This window comes from Typopeltis vanoorti, chromosome 4 (assembly GCF_054136105.1).
Source record: "Typopeltis vanoorti isolate ZY-2024b chromosome 4, IOZ_Tvanoo_1.0, whole genome shotgun sequence".
Classification (NCBI taxonomy): domain Eukaryota; kingdom Metazoa; phylum Arthropoda; class Arachnida; order Uropygi; family Thelyphonidae; genus Typopeltis; species Typopeltis vanoorti.
Genome location: NC_143552.1, coordinates 41,484,386 through 41,500,372, shown reverse-complemented (window position 1 = coordinate 41,500,372; position 15,987 = coordinate 41,484,386). Strand labels below are relative to the sequence as shown.

Genomic DNA, 15,987 nt, shown 5'->3' with positions numbered 1-15,987 from the left:
TGAAGGTAATGTTACCTGTGACCTTAACTTCTACTGATGACACAGAAACTGGCTTATAATTAGACACTTCCAGTCTGCTACTGCCCTTATGCAATGGCACTATCTTGCCTTCCTTCCATTCCCTGGGTACCTTTCCTGTAGCAAGATCTTCACTGAAAAGCCAGGTCAAAGGAGCTGTCAGTTCTTTATAATATTCTCTCAAAATCCATGGTGAAATACCATCCAGTCCCACAGCTTTACTGACATCCAGAGTACTTGGTATTGAAACACACTATGCCTTGCATCTCTAAATCTCGAACCTACCCTAAACCTCTAGTATTAAACCTATTTCTCCAAGATGAAATACTCCAATAAAGTGTTCACTGAACAACTCCACTATGTCCTTTGCATCAGTCACTCTATTCCCATCTTTATCCCACAATGTCATTCTTCCACAATCATTTCTCCTACTGGCCACATAGCTAAAATATTCCCTAGGATTTTCTTTGGATCTTAATGCCAATCTCTTCTCAGAGGCAAGTTTTGCCTTCTTCACCATACTAGTCACTCTCCTAGCCTACGTCTTATATTCTTTGTGTATCTGCCCTCCACTCCTCTCCTTATATCTCTTTTTCAACTGCAGTTCCTGTTTGGTGTAAAGTGGATAATATTGTTTGTCATCCACTTTACACCATATTGTGTTCTCTTCTTCACTCGTGGAATACAGCTTACTATTACTGATAACAAATATTCCTTCACAATTTCCCACGCACTAACTAATGATATCTTGTCCTTTCAATTCCTCCCTCCATGGAACTGTCTCAAGTTGATATCTAAGACTATTATAATCATCTGCTTTATAATTCCCCACATGTTTCCTTTTCTTTGATACTCCTGCATATCTATTCATCTTCCAAGTGAAAACCACATGGTCACTCTCTCCAACTGGGGGAGGGGGGGGATATGTCATCTCAGTTATTATCAGCTCTTCTGATGCTATGACCAAATCCAAAACTCTTGAACCTCTTGTTCCCTCTATTACATGTTGCCTAAGACATTTGTCCTTCAAGAATTCTATAAATTCCATTCCCTTATTACTACATTCATTTTCCCCTTCTCAGCTAATACTGCTGTAGTTAAAATCTCCTATAACAATCATTCTTCTTCCACTTGCCAAGCTCAAATGCCTAAACATCTCCTGCTCCCCACCCTCTGTGTGCTCCTTGACTTGTAGCAGCACCCTACTAAATATCCTGTCTTGCCCACCTCTACCTCACACCATATGCTTTCAAAACCATTAGTGTCACTGCCTTCCAAAGCCTCCACTCTTAGTGGACATGTCATCACTTATCATAAGCAGTACTCCACCAATGCATTTCCCCCTCCTATCCTACCAAAAAATGCTGTACCCTGCTACTTCTATTCCTGTTATTATATCATTTTCCGTCAACCACGTCTCAAAGATCCCAATAATCTTTGGCCAGGCTGATGCTATAAGCGCCACCAATTCATCTCCTTTATTCTGGATACTCCTGGCATTAGTATAAAGCATAAAAATGTCACTGTTTCTATACCTATCATAATGATAGGTATCAATTCCACCTGTTCACTCCTCTATTTTTTCTTATTATATATAAATTTATTCAAGTGTCTTCACTAAAAATTGTGGCTAAATGCATGAAATATTTTACTTTTTCTTACATAATTTCTGCATTTAGGATGCAGTTGATATTTTCCAAGTTCCAGCCAAATTTCCTATAGCAGTTATTGAATTTTGTTAAGGAATATACTATAGACCTGTACTGGATTTATTTAAGAGTATAACATCATCTGAATACAGCAAAGATTAACATCAATTTTTATGTCAGGTTTAATGCAACTTTTCTTCATGGCATCGACATAAATGATGAATAACAGTGGCACTAGTATGGACCCTTTTCTTACATCTCATTTTACATCAAACCATCTTCCTATACTTCTTTTAATTCTAAAGGACAGAAAAACATCTGTGAATGATGAGGAGCATTTTGGATGACTGTTGACAAACACAATACTGAAAGCATTGCAAAAAGTGTAGAGGCTATCCTTGCAGATTGTTGGCAAACTATTCATGATGTCTGTGAGATCATAGGACTGACTGCTCCATTCAATGGATTTTGTTGAATGTTTTGACCATGAGACACATTGCTACAAATTTTGTGTTGAAACTGCTTCCAAAAACATGACAGTCATTCCTCATTCCCTTATTCACCCGACGCTGCGACTTTTTATCTATTCCCCAGATGAAATTCTGGCTAAAAGAGCATCATTCTGACATGGTTGAGGAGATCTAAGCAGAACTGGAGGAGGTGCTCAACACAGCCGCACTTCAGGACTTCCAGGAATGCATGAAATAATGGAAAAACCACTGGGTTCACTGTATACAAGCCTAAGGGGAACTACTTCAAAAGAGAATGTACAAACTAGAAGTTATAGTAATTTTTTTTTTTTTATAGTCAAATTCTCTGAACTTTTCGGTATTCCCATGATTCCTAACTACTTGTCTAGTTAAAGTAAAAATCGAATCACAATAACATCTTTTTGGCCCAAACCACTTGTTGTTCAATGTTTCTCTTGAAAGTTTTTTCTTAATCACTTCTAACATATGCATGCAATAAACCTTACTTGGAACACTCAGTAGTAAAATTCCTCTATAATTCTCATATCCAGTTTTATTTCCTTAACAGATGAGTAGTATAACTCCAGTCACCTAGAACTGACCTTCTAATCAGGCCCTTTGAATTTATCAGTGCTGCCACTGCAAAACTTTTATGCATCCCCATTATTTCAGGTCAAATATCATCTAATGCAGATGCTCTTTTCATTTCATGGTTTATGATTTCTTTTTCTACTTCAAGTATATTAAAGATACCAAGAAATTATATACTTAGTTTAATTCTTTATCCAAGTGTAAGCAAACAAAGTTTGCACCTGAAGTACCTTCAGGACTGGGGCAACTCATGGTAAAGGTGGTATGACTTCACATCACTTGCCTTAGTATCCCACAATGCAAAGCACTTCTTGCAGACATGTATAATGCTATGCATTATGGGAAGGGTCACTACCCAGACCAGTTTTGACCTTTAATGAAATCTCATCAGTGGGAACCAGACCCAGAGGTGATACCAAGGTTGAAGTAATGCAGAAGTCATATTTTTATATATTCATATGAACTCCTGATATCAAATTGGAGGTTAATCTCAGTTCTTTGCTTTATGCGGACGATGTTATACTTTTAAATAAATCTGCTACAAGTCTGCAAGATTCCCTGACTAAATTGAATAACTGTTGTAATAGATATGGTATGAAGGTCAGCATAAAAAGACAAAGACAATGAAAATAGGCAGAAATATTGAAAATATCAACTGCATTGTGAATGGAGAACTTATAGAGCAAGTAAAACATTTCGGCTACTTAGGCACGATTTTTTGTGAAGATGGTAAGTTTAAATATGGAAATAGACAACAGAATCAGCTGGTATGGTAGGAAGTCAACTGAATAAATTTATATGGAATAAGAGAGAAATTAGCCAAAACACTAAATTAGCTGTATACAGGACAGCGTTTAAACCAATTTTAACTCATGGATCTGAGAGCTGGGTTAGAAGTAAAACACTTGATCAAAGATTAGAGACTGCAGATATAAGAGTCCTGAGAATGGGAGAGGAAAGATGAGCAAAACAAGTGTTCTCTGCCAGGTTGGCAGGAAAAAGACCCAGAGAAAAACCAAGATATAGGTGGATTGATACAGTAAAAAGTGCCTTAGAAGACAGAAATATAAGACCTCATAATACTGGAGTCTTGACATTTAACAGGATGATTTGGAGGAAAATTGTAGTAGGAAGTTAGTAATGATGTAAATTTTTCATGTAGTACTATCATATCCTGTACACCCCTTGAGGGTATACATCAGGAAGTTGATGATGATGATATGAACTCTGAAATGAATTACTCGTGAATATTTTTTACCACTGTTCTGTCACTTTCTTGTTTCATTTAATAATTTTCAAAGTAATAGTTCCAGACCTTTAAGACATCTTTAGCTTTCAAAACACCTTTAATATCCATGATTCCTTTTACTCTTTCCCCCTCTTTCTTTTTTCGTTTCCTTTTTTCTTTTTTTGTGGTTCGAAAGAATTTAGAAAAGGAGGAGAGCCTCTAAAACATTTTTGCCATCTTCAGATATTCATCTTCTATATTCTTACCAAAGTCTTCTGATCACTTTTGTTTAGCTACTTATAAGTTTTCTTCTTTTCAAGGACTGCCTATTTAACTTCATAAGTCCACCATGAAGTTTAAATTTTTTTATTTTTGCAAATAAGTTTACAAAATATCTCCCTGGCTAAATCAATAAATGTTTCCCAAATTAGTTAGATTCACAAATAAGTCTTCAAGAGTTGGTTCTGGTTTTGAAATGCTTTCGTTTTTTCATGAACAATGGTTATATATCTGAATCTAAAGTTCACCCCTGAAAGCTGCTTGAACTCTAATTCATTTTAAAACTTTCTCACACACACACACACCTAAACCTCTTTTTATACGAATTGGGATATCAAAAATAATTTTTTTACACGATTTTTATTCACTTTTACGCGACCAACCTAAAGTCTAAGTTAAGAAAAAATCTGTAATTCAAGAAAATTCTGAGAATTTTGTAGAAGTGCATTCTCTTTTCAATTAAGAAAATTCCAAATTCTAGAAAATTCTGAGATTTTTTTTTTTTTTTTTTTTTTTTTTTTTGCATTCTCGTTTCAATTAAGAAAATTCTAAATTCTTACGAATTTCCTTTATTGGGAATTCCCCGAATTACCAAACTGACTGCATAAAAAAGCAGTTCTTAGTAGTTTGAATTTGGTGTTTGAGTAGACAGCACAGTTACATTTCTTGCATTTGCATTTTTTAAATGAAATCAAAATAAAAATCACGTTATAAAATTAATAATTTAGCCACGAAATAATAAATGGTAAGCTATATGTAATTTTCAAACTTTCATTTCATTAACCAAAGATTTTAATCCAGCCCTCACACGATGTTGCCGATAACAAAAAACAAAAAAAAAAAAAGGAAAATCGTTTCCTTGGATATAAAAATTCAAATTTTAGATTGTCTTCAAACTGGGGAAGGTGCAACGGGGCTGTGGGTAAGCATTTTGGAGTCCGTGAATCAACTGTCAGATCAATAAAGAAAATGAAGAGGCTATTAGAAAAGTGATATGGTTTGGTACAAAATCAAGTGCGAAATTATCATCATACACAAGAGATGTTGTTCTAGAAAGGCCAAAAAAGCTTTAGTGATGTGGATAGAAAAATACTTCATCTCAATCGTGGAAAAAAATATGAATTTCATGCAAGCAATGGTTGGCTGGCTAAGTTTATTAAAAGACATGCTCTTCATAATATAAAAATTAAAGGTGAAACGGCTTCTGCTGATGAAACAGCTGCTAAAACATTTCCACAAAAACTTGCTTAAATAATTGAAGATTGAGGTTACATTTGTGAACAAGTTTGGAATATGGATGAAACCGGCATTTTCTGGAAAAAAATGCCAAACAGAACTTACGTATCAAAAATGCAAAAAACTGTTGGTGGGTTCAAAGCAGTAAAGGATCGCATTAACACTCCTATTTTGTTCGAACGCTTTAGGAGATCAGATGTTAAAACCACTGCTCATAAATCGATCATTAAAACCACGGCTAATGAAAGGCACAGATTTTCAAAAATTGCCAGTTCATTGGATGGCCAACAAAAAAGCTTGGGTGACCATCGATATTTTCACTGAGTGGTTCCACAAACGTTTTGTGCCAGAAGTTAGACGTTATTTGAATGACAAGGGTCTTGAATTTAAAGTGCTTTTGATTCTTGATAATGCACCCGGTCATCCTGCCATAGAACACCCAAATGTGCAATTTTTTTTTTCTGCCGTCCAATACCACATCATTGCTACAACCTCTAGATCAGGGTATAATTGCAACTTTTAAAACATATTATGTCAGACGAACATTTCAGTACATTTTGAACAAACTAAATGATGATGAAACACTGTCAGTTATGGATGTGTGGAAAAAATTTTCAATTATGGATTGTATTGATCAGATTCAATTATCGTTATCTGAATTGAGATCAGAAACTATGAATGCATGCTAGAAAACTATTTGGCCTGCATGTGTTAAAGAGAATGCTCCTGTTCCCTTCAATCATACTGCAGAATTCCCCAATATAATAAGTTTGGCATGTGAAATTGGCGGAGAAGGATTCGATGATCTTACGTTGGCAGATATCGAAGAATTGTTAATTGATAAACCTCTTAGCGAAGACGAAATAGTGAAGATTGTTTCTGAGAATCCTGAAAGCGAAGAAGTTAATGATAATGATCAAGATAATCCTACTTTTACTGCTGATATAATTAAAGAAGGTCTTAAACTGGCCAGTAATTTAGGCAATTATTTTGCCCGACATGATCCAAATGAAGAACGTGCTGGGAAGTTTTCACATGAGCTTAAGTTCTTAACGTCTTCGTACAGAAAATTATATCGCGACTTATCTAAAGCATCAACACAGCAATTAATAACTGAGTTCATGCCTAAAACTACTGAAACAACCAGTGGTACTTTTGTTCAAGACATGACAAGAAGGATTCCACAAGTTGAGGCGGAAGTCGATGACGATAATACCATATCTAGTAGTTCTAGTGATATTAGTCTCACAAAAACGAAAGCTTTCGCGTTTAATGTCAGAAACTGATAGCAAATAACATAATTTTTTTATAGAATCCTTAGCAAACAACTGAAATGAACATATTTTTTAAAGTTATTAAAATTCATTATATGTATGTTGTGTGTTCTCCATGAAATGTAAATAAAAATCTTATGATTATAACGAATTTAATGTTTGTTTTTTTCATTATTTTGCTTATATTTCAGGTTTGGAACCAATCTTCACTTTTTCTATAGAGTCAGTAGTTCTTTTTACGCGAATTCTATTTATGCGTAATTTTTAGGAACGTATCTATCATGTAAAAAGAGGTTTAGGTGTGTGTGTGTGTATATATATATATATATATATATACACACACGCCTAAACCAATTATTCAAATATATATATATATATATATATTTTTTTTTTCAAAATTCATTTTTACTCGGTTGGAATATTATAAAAAAGCTTTAATGACTGTTACCGAGAGAAAAAAAGATGACAAGATATATATAAAAAAGAAGATACTACTAGTTTACTAGTTTCGTTACATGAACATCCTCAGGTATCACAATCAAAGAAGTATATAAAAAATTACAGAGACTTAAAATTGTAATAACAGAACAAGTATAAAAAGACAATAGCGTGTTTGAAAAAAATGCAAGTATGAGTTCCAAACAAACGAATACTACGCACTGTCGCGAGTGTGCCAGTACTGAACAGAAGCAACGTGTGCATCAGAGAGATTGTAACTCAGGCTGTTGTTGATATGAGAGGAATCTAGAGAAATTTCCCTAGATTCAACAATCTTTCTTTCGAGTTCATCGTAGCACACATGGATGTTAGAAGTTTCAGTCCAGTTTACAATGTGCTGGCGACCTTCGTCTGAGTTAGCTGAAAAGAGAACGTGGCTAGAGAGAGAGCGCTAGCTCTAGTCCTGTTATAGGAGATATCTCTACGGTGTTCATCCAAACGTAGAAGGATGGATTTAGCAGTCTGTCCATAGTATGGCTTTCCACAATCACACAAAATCTTGTACACTCCTGGAAACTGAGTAGGAAGATGTTTCTGTTTATGTTTGCTAAGTAATGAACGAAGTTTTGGAAGCGTAGTGAAGCACGTTTTGAAGTTAAATTTCTTGAGAATCTTGGCCAGTTTTGGTGAAAGAGAGCTGATGTAAGGCAAGGAGATGAAGGCTCTTGGGGAAGAGGGATCTTCAGAAGTAGTTGAGTACCTGGGGGAAAGAAATTTGTCAATTTTCTTTGGAGAGAAACCATTGTTAATAAACGTTTTTTTAAGAAAATGGAGTTCATTTTCAATTTCTGTTTCTTCTGTAAGTAATGATTTGGCTCGGTGAGCTAAAGTGGAAATAATACCACATTTGTGTGGGAGATAGTGATGGGAGGAAGCATGAAGGTATCTGTCAGTATGAGTAGGCTTTCTAAAAATTGAGATTTTAATGCTCTCAGCACATCTGGTAAGTTTGAGGTCTAAAAAGGGAAGGCAGTGGGAAAGCTAGCTCTCTCTCTAGCCATGTTCTCTTTTCAGCTAACTCAGACGAAGGCTGCCAGCACATTGTAAACTGGACTGAAACTTCTAACATCCATGTGTGCTACGATGAACTTGAAAGAAAGATTGTTGAATCTAGGGAAATTTCTCTAGATTCCTCTCATATCAACAACAGCCTGAGTTACAATCTCTCTGACGCACACGTTGCTTCTGTTCAGTACTGGCACACTCGCGAAGCACGTAGTATTCGTTTGTTTGGAACTCATACTTGCATTTTTTTCAAACACGCTATTGTCTTTTTATACTTGTTCTGTTATTACAATTTTAAGTCTCTGTAATTTTTTATATACTTCTTTGATTGTGATACCTGAGGATGTTCATGTAACGAAACTAGTAAACTAGTAGTATCTTCTTTTTTAAATATATCTTGTCATCTTTTTATCTCTCGGTAACAGTCATTAAAGCTTTTTTATAATTTTATAAATTTTATAAATTATAATTTTATAATTTTTTTGCACAGGAGACTAGACCTGTGCACAATAGTCTAGTAAGGTCTTATCAAGGCCTTGTAAAGAGGCAAAATGACATCCTTATCTTTACATATTAAAATTCATTGCAGCATTGCAAGTACCTTTTGAGTTGTATTTGCAATGTTCGCTACATGGCCCCCCAAACTTCAACTTAATGTCTACTAACACTCAAAGATCCCTAGCCTGATCAGTTTCTTCTAGCATAATCCCACCAATACAATATGACATTGGTTATCTTATCACGCCAAAGTGCATGACTTTACATTTACTACTATTGAACTGACATCGATTTATCCATGCCTACAATTCCAGCCTATCAGCAGCATTCCTGATTACCCTACCTACCTATCCTTGCTTCATCAACAAATAGCTGCATGTCACCTGTCAAATCCTTCCCAATATCATTAATGTACAGATTGATTAACAGCAAACCAAGGACTGATCTTTGTGGCACATCACTGGTTTACCTTAAATCTTGCAGACTCGCATCTCCCCATATACCACTTTCTGATATCTGTCCGTCAACCATCTTATCCATGCTAATATTATATAATCCGAACTCATATTCTCCAATTTATGCAACAGTCCTCTATGCTTTGTTTTCTGTCAAAAGCCTTAGCAAAATCCAAAAGTATCATGGTGTATCATTCCCCTTGTCTAGTTCTAAGGTAATATTATTACAGAATGTGAGCAAGTTGCTAAGACATGACCTTCCCTGAGTAAACCCATGCTGTTCATTGCAAAGTAGAGATTCACTGTCAACCCATTTCTGAATGCAAGCCCTAACCAATTTTTCCGAACTCTTCACCACCACTCCTGAAACACTGACTGGTCGATAGTTGGATACACTGGTCTTTGCACTACCCTTGTGCAATGGGATTATCATGCATTCTTTCCATTCCTGTGGAATCTTCCCTGATTTGAGACTCAAATTATAAAGCCTGGTCAAAGGAAGAGCCAATTCAGATGAACACTCTTTTAGCACTCATGTAGACATCCCATCAGTCCCTCTTGCTGAATTCTTATTCAGTTTATGCAAGAGTTCTAATACCTCTTCTTTATACACCTGAGTTTCTTCATTCAGTGAAGATGTAGCAGTGAACTCAATGTTGCTTACATCATTGATAGCTTTTAGCAAAATGGACATCCATTAGTTGAACAACCTCTTCTGCATCTGTCACCCTCACACCATCTGCATTCAGAAGAGTTATTCTTTCACATTCGTTCTTTCTTTTATTTGCAGCATACATTGATAGAATTCTCATGGGTTGTCATTAGCTTTTTCAGTTTATTTTCATACTCAGACTTAGCTTTTTTGTACAACAGTTGTGACTCTTCTAGCCCGCTGCTTATAATTTTCATAACAGACATCATCCATTTCTTACAAATATATTGCTTAATAAGATTACACTCCATTTGACTCCTACTCTATTTATTTTTCAATCTCTCAGGACACGTTCTGATACTGCATCATTTAAGTATTTTTTAAATGCTTCCTATGCACTAACAATATTCTTCCCATCTAGCAACCGAATAGCATTCCACTGAACTCAGTATACTCCTCAGTTAGTCATAATTTCCTGCTTTGTAGTTTAGCATGTAATCTTTTCTGAATGGAACATTTATAAACTTAGTCACTTCCCAAGTGAGTACTGGATGATCACCATCACCAACCAGAAGCCAAATAGTTACATCTTTAACTGAAACACCTGCTGACACTAATCAAATCTAACACTCTTCGACTTTGAGTTCCTTCTGTGACATGCTGCTTGAAGAAGTTGTCCCACAATAGCTCAATAAATTCAATTTCATTCTTCTCATGAGATTTTACTGCTACCGACTCAATATTTGGATAATTAAAGTCTCACATTATGATTACTCTTTTCGTGCCCATTGTTCCTATTCGGTGACGCATTTCTTCATCACTAGCAACTGATCCACCAGGTCTGTAACAACATCCCACAGCAGATGGCTTCAAATTCACTGCTACATGAAATACTGTTCCTAGTACTAAATATATATATGTAGAAAGTATTTTACCTTGGGGTATAATAAATGTTAAAGACACCAAGCTAATTTAAACTTGGTTTTACTCCAATTTCCCAAATAAGCAAACAGACAAACAAGTCAAGTTTGCACCACACGTATTGCGAGTCTAGCTGACCCTCAAAGTAGTGCAAGTCAAGGCAACTCAGGGTAAAGGTAGAATAAGATCTGATCACTATTCTTAATATTTACCTTTAATGCACAGCCCATCTCCTTGAGGAGATGTATGATGCTATGTATTAAAGGCAAGGGGGGGGGGGCACTACCCAGACCGGTTTCGATCTTTATTGAGGTCTCATCAGTGGGAGCAAGGCTAGAAATACCAAGATTTTAGTAATACAGAGCTTATAAGTATTTTGCCAGAACAAGTAACCATAAGGTGTTTTAACCTTATTAAATAAAAATCTCAGAATGAGATATAAATGTAGAAAGTATTTTACTTTGGGTATAATAAATGTTAAAGATACTATCTTTAACATTTATTATACCCAAGGTAAAAGATACTATCTTTAACATTTATTATACCCAAGGTAAAAGATACTATCTTTAACATTACTAAAATATATATATTACTAAAATCTTGGTATTTCTAGCCTGGCTCCCACTGATGAGACCTCAATAAAGGGTCAAAACCGGTCTGGGTAGTGGCCCCCTTGCCTTTAATACATAGCATCATACATCTCCTCAAGGAGATGGGCTGTGCATTCAGGGTAAATATTAAGAATAGTGATCAGCACTTATTCTACCTTTACCATGAGTTGCCTTGACTTGCACTACTTTGAGGGTCAGCTAGACTTGCAATATGTGCAGGTGCAAACTTTACTTGTTTGTCTGTTTGCTTACTTGGGAAATTGGAGTAAAACTAGGTTTAAATTAGCTTGGTATATATATATATATATATATATATATATATAATGAAAACTTGTTAGAAAATATTTACCTTTCCAAATATTACTTCCTACTAAACTTTTCTGACAGATATCACAAAAATATGTTCTGTGAATAATTTGGGGCCTGTGTTCAACTGGTACTATCTCTGCAAGTGGAGTTTTGTCCTGAAAAATTATTGAAACAATAACACAAAATTAAAATAAATTCTATTAATAAAAATTGCATTTAACAATACAAAGAGCTCTTACTTTTGAAACTCTAAGTAGTAGTTTTATGGGCAAAAGTTTTTATGACTGGTGCAAATAATAATGGAAAGGATAACAAAAATACAAGCTCCATTGGCTTATTTTTCATATTCATAATAATAGTCTATCCATTCTATTTATATCCAACTTAGCTGTAATATTATTATAAAATATGAACAAATTGCTCAGGCATAACCTTCCTTCCTTTTGGTAGATATTTCAGGAATTGGCATCTTCAACTGAATACCAACAAATCTGAGACCTGCTGCTTCCACCTTAATAACAAACTTGCCAATAGAGAACTTCAGGTTTACCTTAATGGACAACTTCTTTGACACAATAGTATCCCGAAGTACTTGGGAATAACTCTTGACAGGTCTCTGGTATTTAAAAAACACCTCATGAACACATTGGCTAAAATCAAGACTTGCAACAATATCATTCAGAAACTGACTGGAACATCTTGGGGAGCTTCTGTGACAATGCTTAGATGCTTAGCTCTCAGCCTTGTATTTTCCACTGCCAAATATGGAGCTCCAGTGTGGATTAACAGCACACACACACCCATTTGTTTGACAAACAGCTCAATAATACTATGCATCTTATTTCAGGGACAATCAAGAGTACTCGTATAGAATGGCTCCCTATTTTAAGCCATATTCCTCCTCCACCATTAAGAAGAGCCAATACCTTATGCAGGGAGTATAGAAAGATCCAGAAAAACCTCCATCTTCCAGTTAGTACTGCTTGTAAGACTGCTAGAGGACAATTTTGATGTCAATCAAGAGTGGAGATGTAATGGGAGGTGTTTGCAGATCCAGACCTGCAGAACCTTCCCTGCATTGAAGAACAATCACCTGGATATGGCCTTCCATGTAAAACTTGAATTACTCTAAATCAGCTAAGGACTAACCATGGTCAATGTGCAGACATTTTTTTACAAGTGCCAGAAAATTCGTTCCCCACAATGTGACTGTGGAGGTGAGAAGGAGACCATCTGCCATATTCACAAAGAATGCCCACTGAGAGCATATGAAGAAGAGGAACAAGATTTCCTAATTCCAACACTTGTGACTATTGACTGGATTAATAACCTAGATATAAACTTATAATATCTAACTGATAGAAGAATCTTAATTTCCATATTTGTAATTTCTACTGGTGTTGTTTGTATATTTAATGTGTTTGTGCTATATACATATATTTAGAGATGTCGAGTTTAGATTTTCTATATATATATATTGTTATAATCGTCACCGATACTGTATATGTTTCTTATCTTATTTATCTTATGGCTATGTAATAGCCATAAGATAAATAAGATAAGATGGTATTTAGGTGGTATTTAGTTTTACATTACTCTTTTTTTTTTTTTGACTGTGTTCATTGAAACGTGTGGTGTTTTAATCAATAACACTTTTGTATTGTCATCCTTCCTCATGAAGCAATTTTTCCCGCCCTGTTAATCCTACCCTACTCTGTTCTTGAAACCAAACATGAAACTATTTCAAGCTGTTTCCAGTAAATGATGTGGTGGCCTCATATATCAGACAATGGAATTCATCTATCAAATAAAGACACCCATAAACACCTAAAAACACAACACAGTGATTTCAACCTGCAGATTATTGGGTGAAGTGCAATTACAGCATTTATTTGGTTAATCAGTTGAAGGGGGTAGGTATCCTTACTTATTCAAGACTTTTAAGAGGCCTGAAAAGAAACCATGCTTGGTTTCTAGAGAAGGGTTCTAATTTCAAGGGTACTAATATGTGCTATGGGTTTCAGAATCCAACCCACCTTTTGTGTGAGTGGGACTATCTGTGTTATTATTACTATTATGAGCTAAACAACATATGTGATCTGTATGTTGAGTTAAATTTAGTAATTGAACATTTTCCCTTTTTATTTAATTTTTGCAATCAATTATTATATTGAGTGATTACAATGAACTTGAATTAATGTTCATTTAAAATAATGGATATATCCAAAGTTCATATCAAGTCAATCAGTAAAAAAACTAGTATTTTTAAAAAATTACTTTTGTTATTTAACTTCTACATAAATGATATAGGAAATAATCTGAAAGGAAATATTCAGTTGTTTGCTATTGATGCAAAATTAGGTAGATATAAAATTAACACGGCAATGCGGAAAGCTTGCAGGATGATTTAATTGGCTGTCAGTATGAGCAAAAGATAATGGATATCAGTTTAATGTGGAGAAATGTAAAGTTATGCATTTTGGGAAAAACAGATTACAACCCTTGTATCACATTGATGGCACTGTGCTCCATGAAATAGATGAAGCTACAGATTTAGGGATGGTGGTAGACATAGTTAAAGTTTAGAGGACATGTTGCTAAGATAGCCCATAAGATTACTTGACTATTGGAGAATACATTAACATTTAGAGATAAGGAAGTTGTTAATTCTCTTTATATGGCCTTGATATGCCCATATCTGGATTACTGTGCTCAAGTTTGGTCCCCTAGCTTCTTGGGCATAAGGAAGCAGTCAAGAGGATTCAGAGGCAAGTGACCAAAATGGTGAGTGCCCTGTGGAATGTTCCCTATGAAGACAGACTGAGGGGATATGATAGAAACATTTAAGTTACTTAAAGGGTTTTATAGGACTGATGCAGGGATAATGTTTCAGCACTTGGCTGGAGGCACAGAACAAGGGGTCATCCCTGGAAGCTGAATAAAGGTGTGGTTAGTAGTGATAAGAAAAGTGTAAGGACTAGATTTTTTGTTTGGAGAGTTGTGAATGAGTCAAATGGGTTGCCAGAATCAGTTGTGAGTGCTCTTTCCATTAATGGGTTTAAAGGAGAGGTATGATAGATTGGGTCTCTTGTGATGAGAGTTTCAAACCCCATAGAGGTGCGTACAATAATAATAATAACAATAATAATTTTGTGCACTGCATATTATCTATGGGCTTGATTATGCATGGAATTTATATTCAATCACACAAAGTAATCAAATCTATACCATTTGATTCTTTATTTAGGCAGCTTAGATTTTACAGAACTTAAAATTAAATGATGAATAATAAGAACAAGACACATTAATTATACAATTAAAAAAACTTCAGATTGCAGATCTTACTAATAGTCAACTAAAAAGTAATTCAATTCTTAGAGCAACTCGATAAGTCGTTGCAAAATTTGTCACTACTAATACAATATTACACAAAGAGACAAGATTCCTGAGATCAGCTATGTGTTTTACTCATAACAGAAGAGGCTTCGTGTTTGTCTACTTCAGTAAACAAGAACAGCCTTATATTTTTCTTAAAGTACAATCTTCAGGTCTTCAAATTCAAAAGTAAAAAATTTATTCTTTCTAATTTACATCTATCGTTTGCATGTGATTTTAAAATTTGCGAGAAAATGCAATGAACTCATTTTTAATTCAGCTAAAATTGAATGTAGGTTCTTATTTTCTTCCAAACTGCTGTATTAAAGTGTTTAACTTACTCCCCCTCTTAACTCTCATGTAATTAAGTCCTGATTGCAATTAATCTTATTTTGATCTTTTCTCTGACTTCTTTTTGTGACAAATAACTTTAGCTAACTTTTCATCTTCTATCTATTTAAATGATCATGCAATTTCACATCAGCTCTATTAACAAGTTCTTAGTTATTAATACCAAATTTCTCTCAAAATCTTTGTTTCAATGTGGTTACAATAACTGACATGATTTAGTTAGCACTTCTAATTTTCCATCAATCAGTGAATTGCAGTTTTTCCATCAACCAGTTCTGGTTCTAACCGGCTCAAGACTATGCTGAGTGCTATTATAGAACTCCTGTAAGACTGGTGACTTTTTTTGGATTTATTGTGTGTCTCCTTAGATTAACTAGTGTATCTTCAGTATACTGTGATTTTTTCAGTAGGGGTGCTTAAGGGTCAAAGCTATGGAACTGAGAGGAGACCTCCACATAGACTTCAAAGGAATGCGGAGAACCAGCCAGAGCTTCTGACCTAATGTCCAATCCTCACCTTCTCGTGGTGCACCCTGTTAGGTATCTACCTGGATACTGAACAGACGAG

At 35.1% G+C, this 15,987-nt stretch overlaps 1 protein-coding gene across 1 annotated transcript in view; it reads right to left on the bottom strand.

Moving 5' to 3' along the window:
• LOC150107252 (tRNA dimethylallyltransferase) overlaps positions 1-15,987 on the bottom strand; it is a 193,727-nt gene that overhangs the window by 15,433 nt on the left and 162,307 nt on the right. The window contains exon 10 of the mRNA XM_090391751.1: positions 11,735-11,849. Within this exon, the coding sequence (XP_090247877.1) occupies positions 11,735-11,849 (115 nt within the window). The remainder of the gene's footprint in view (positions 1-11,734; positions 11,850-15,987) is intronic.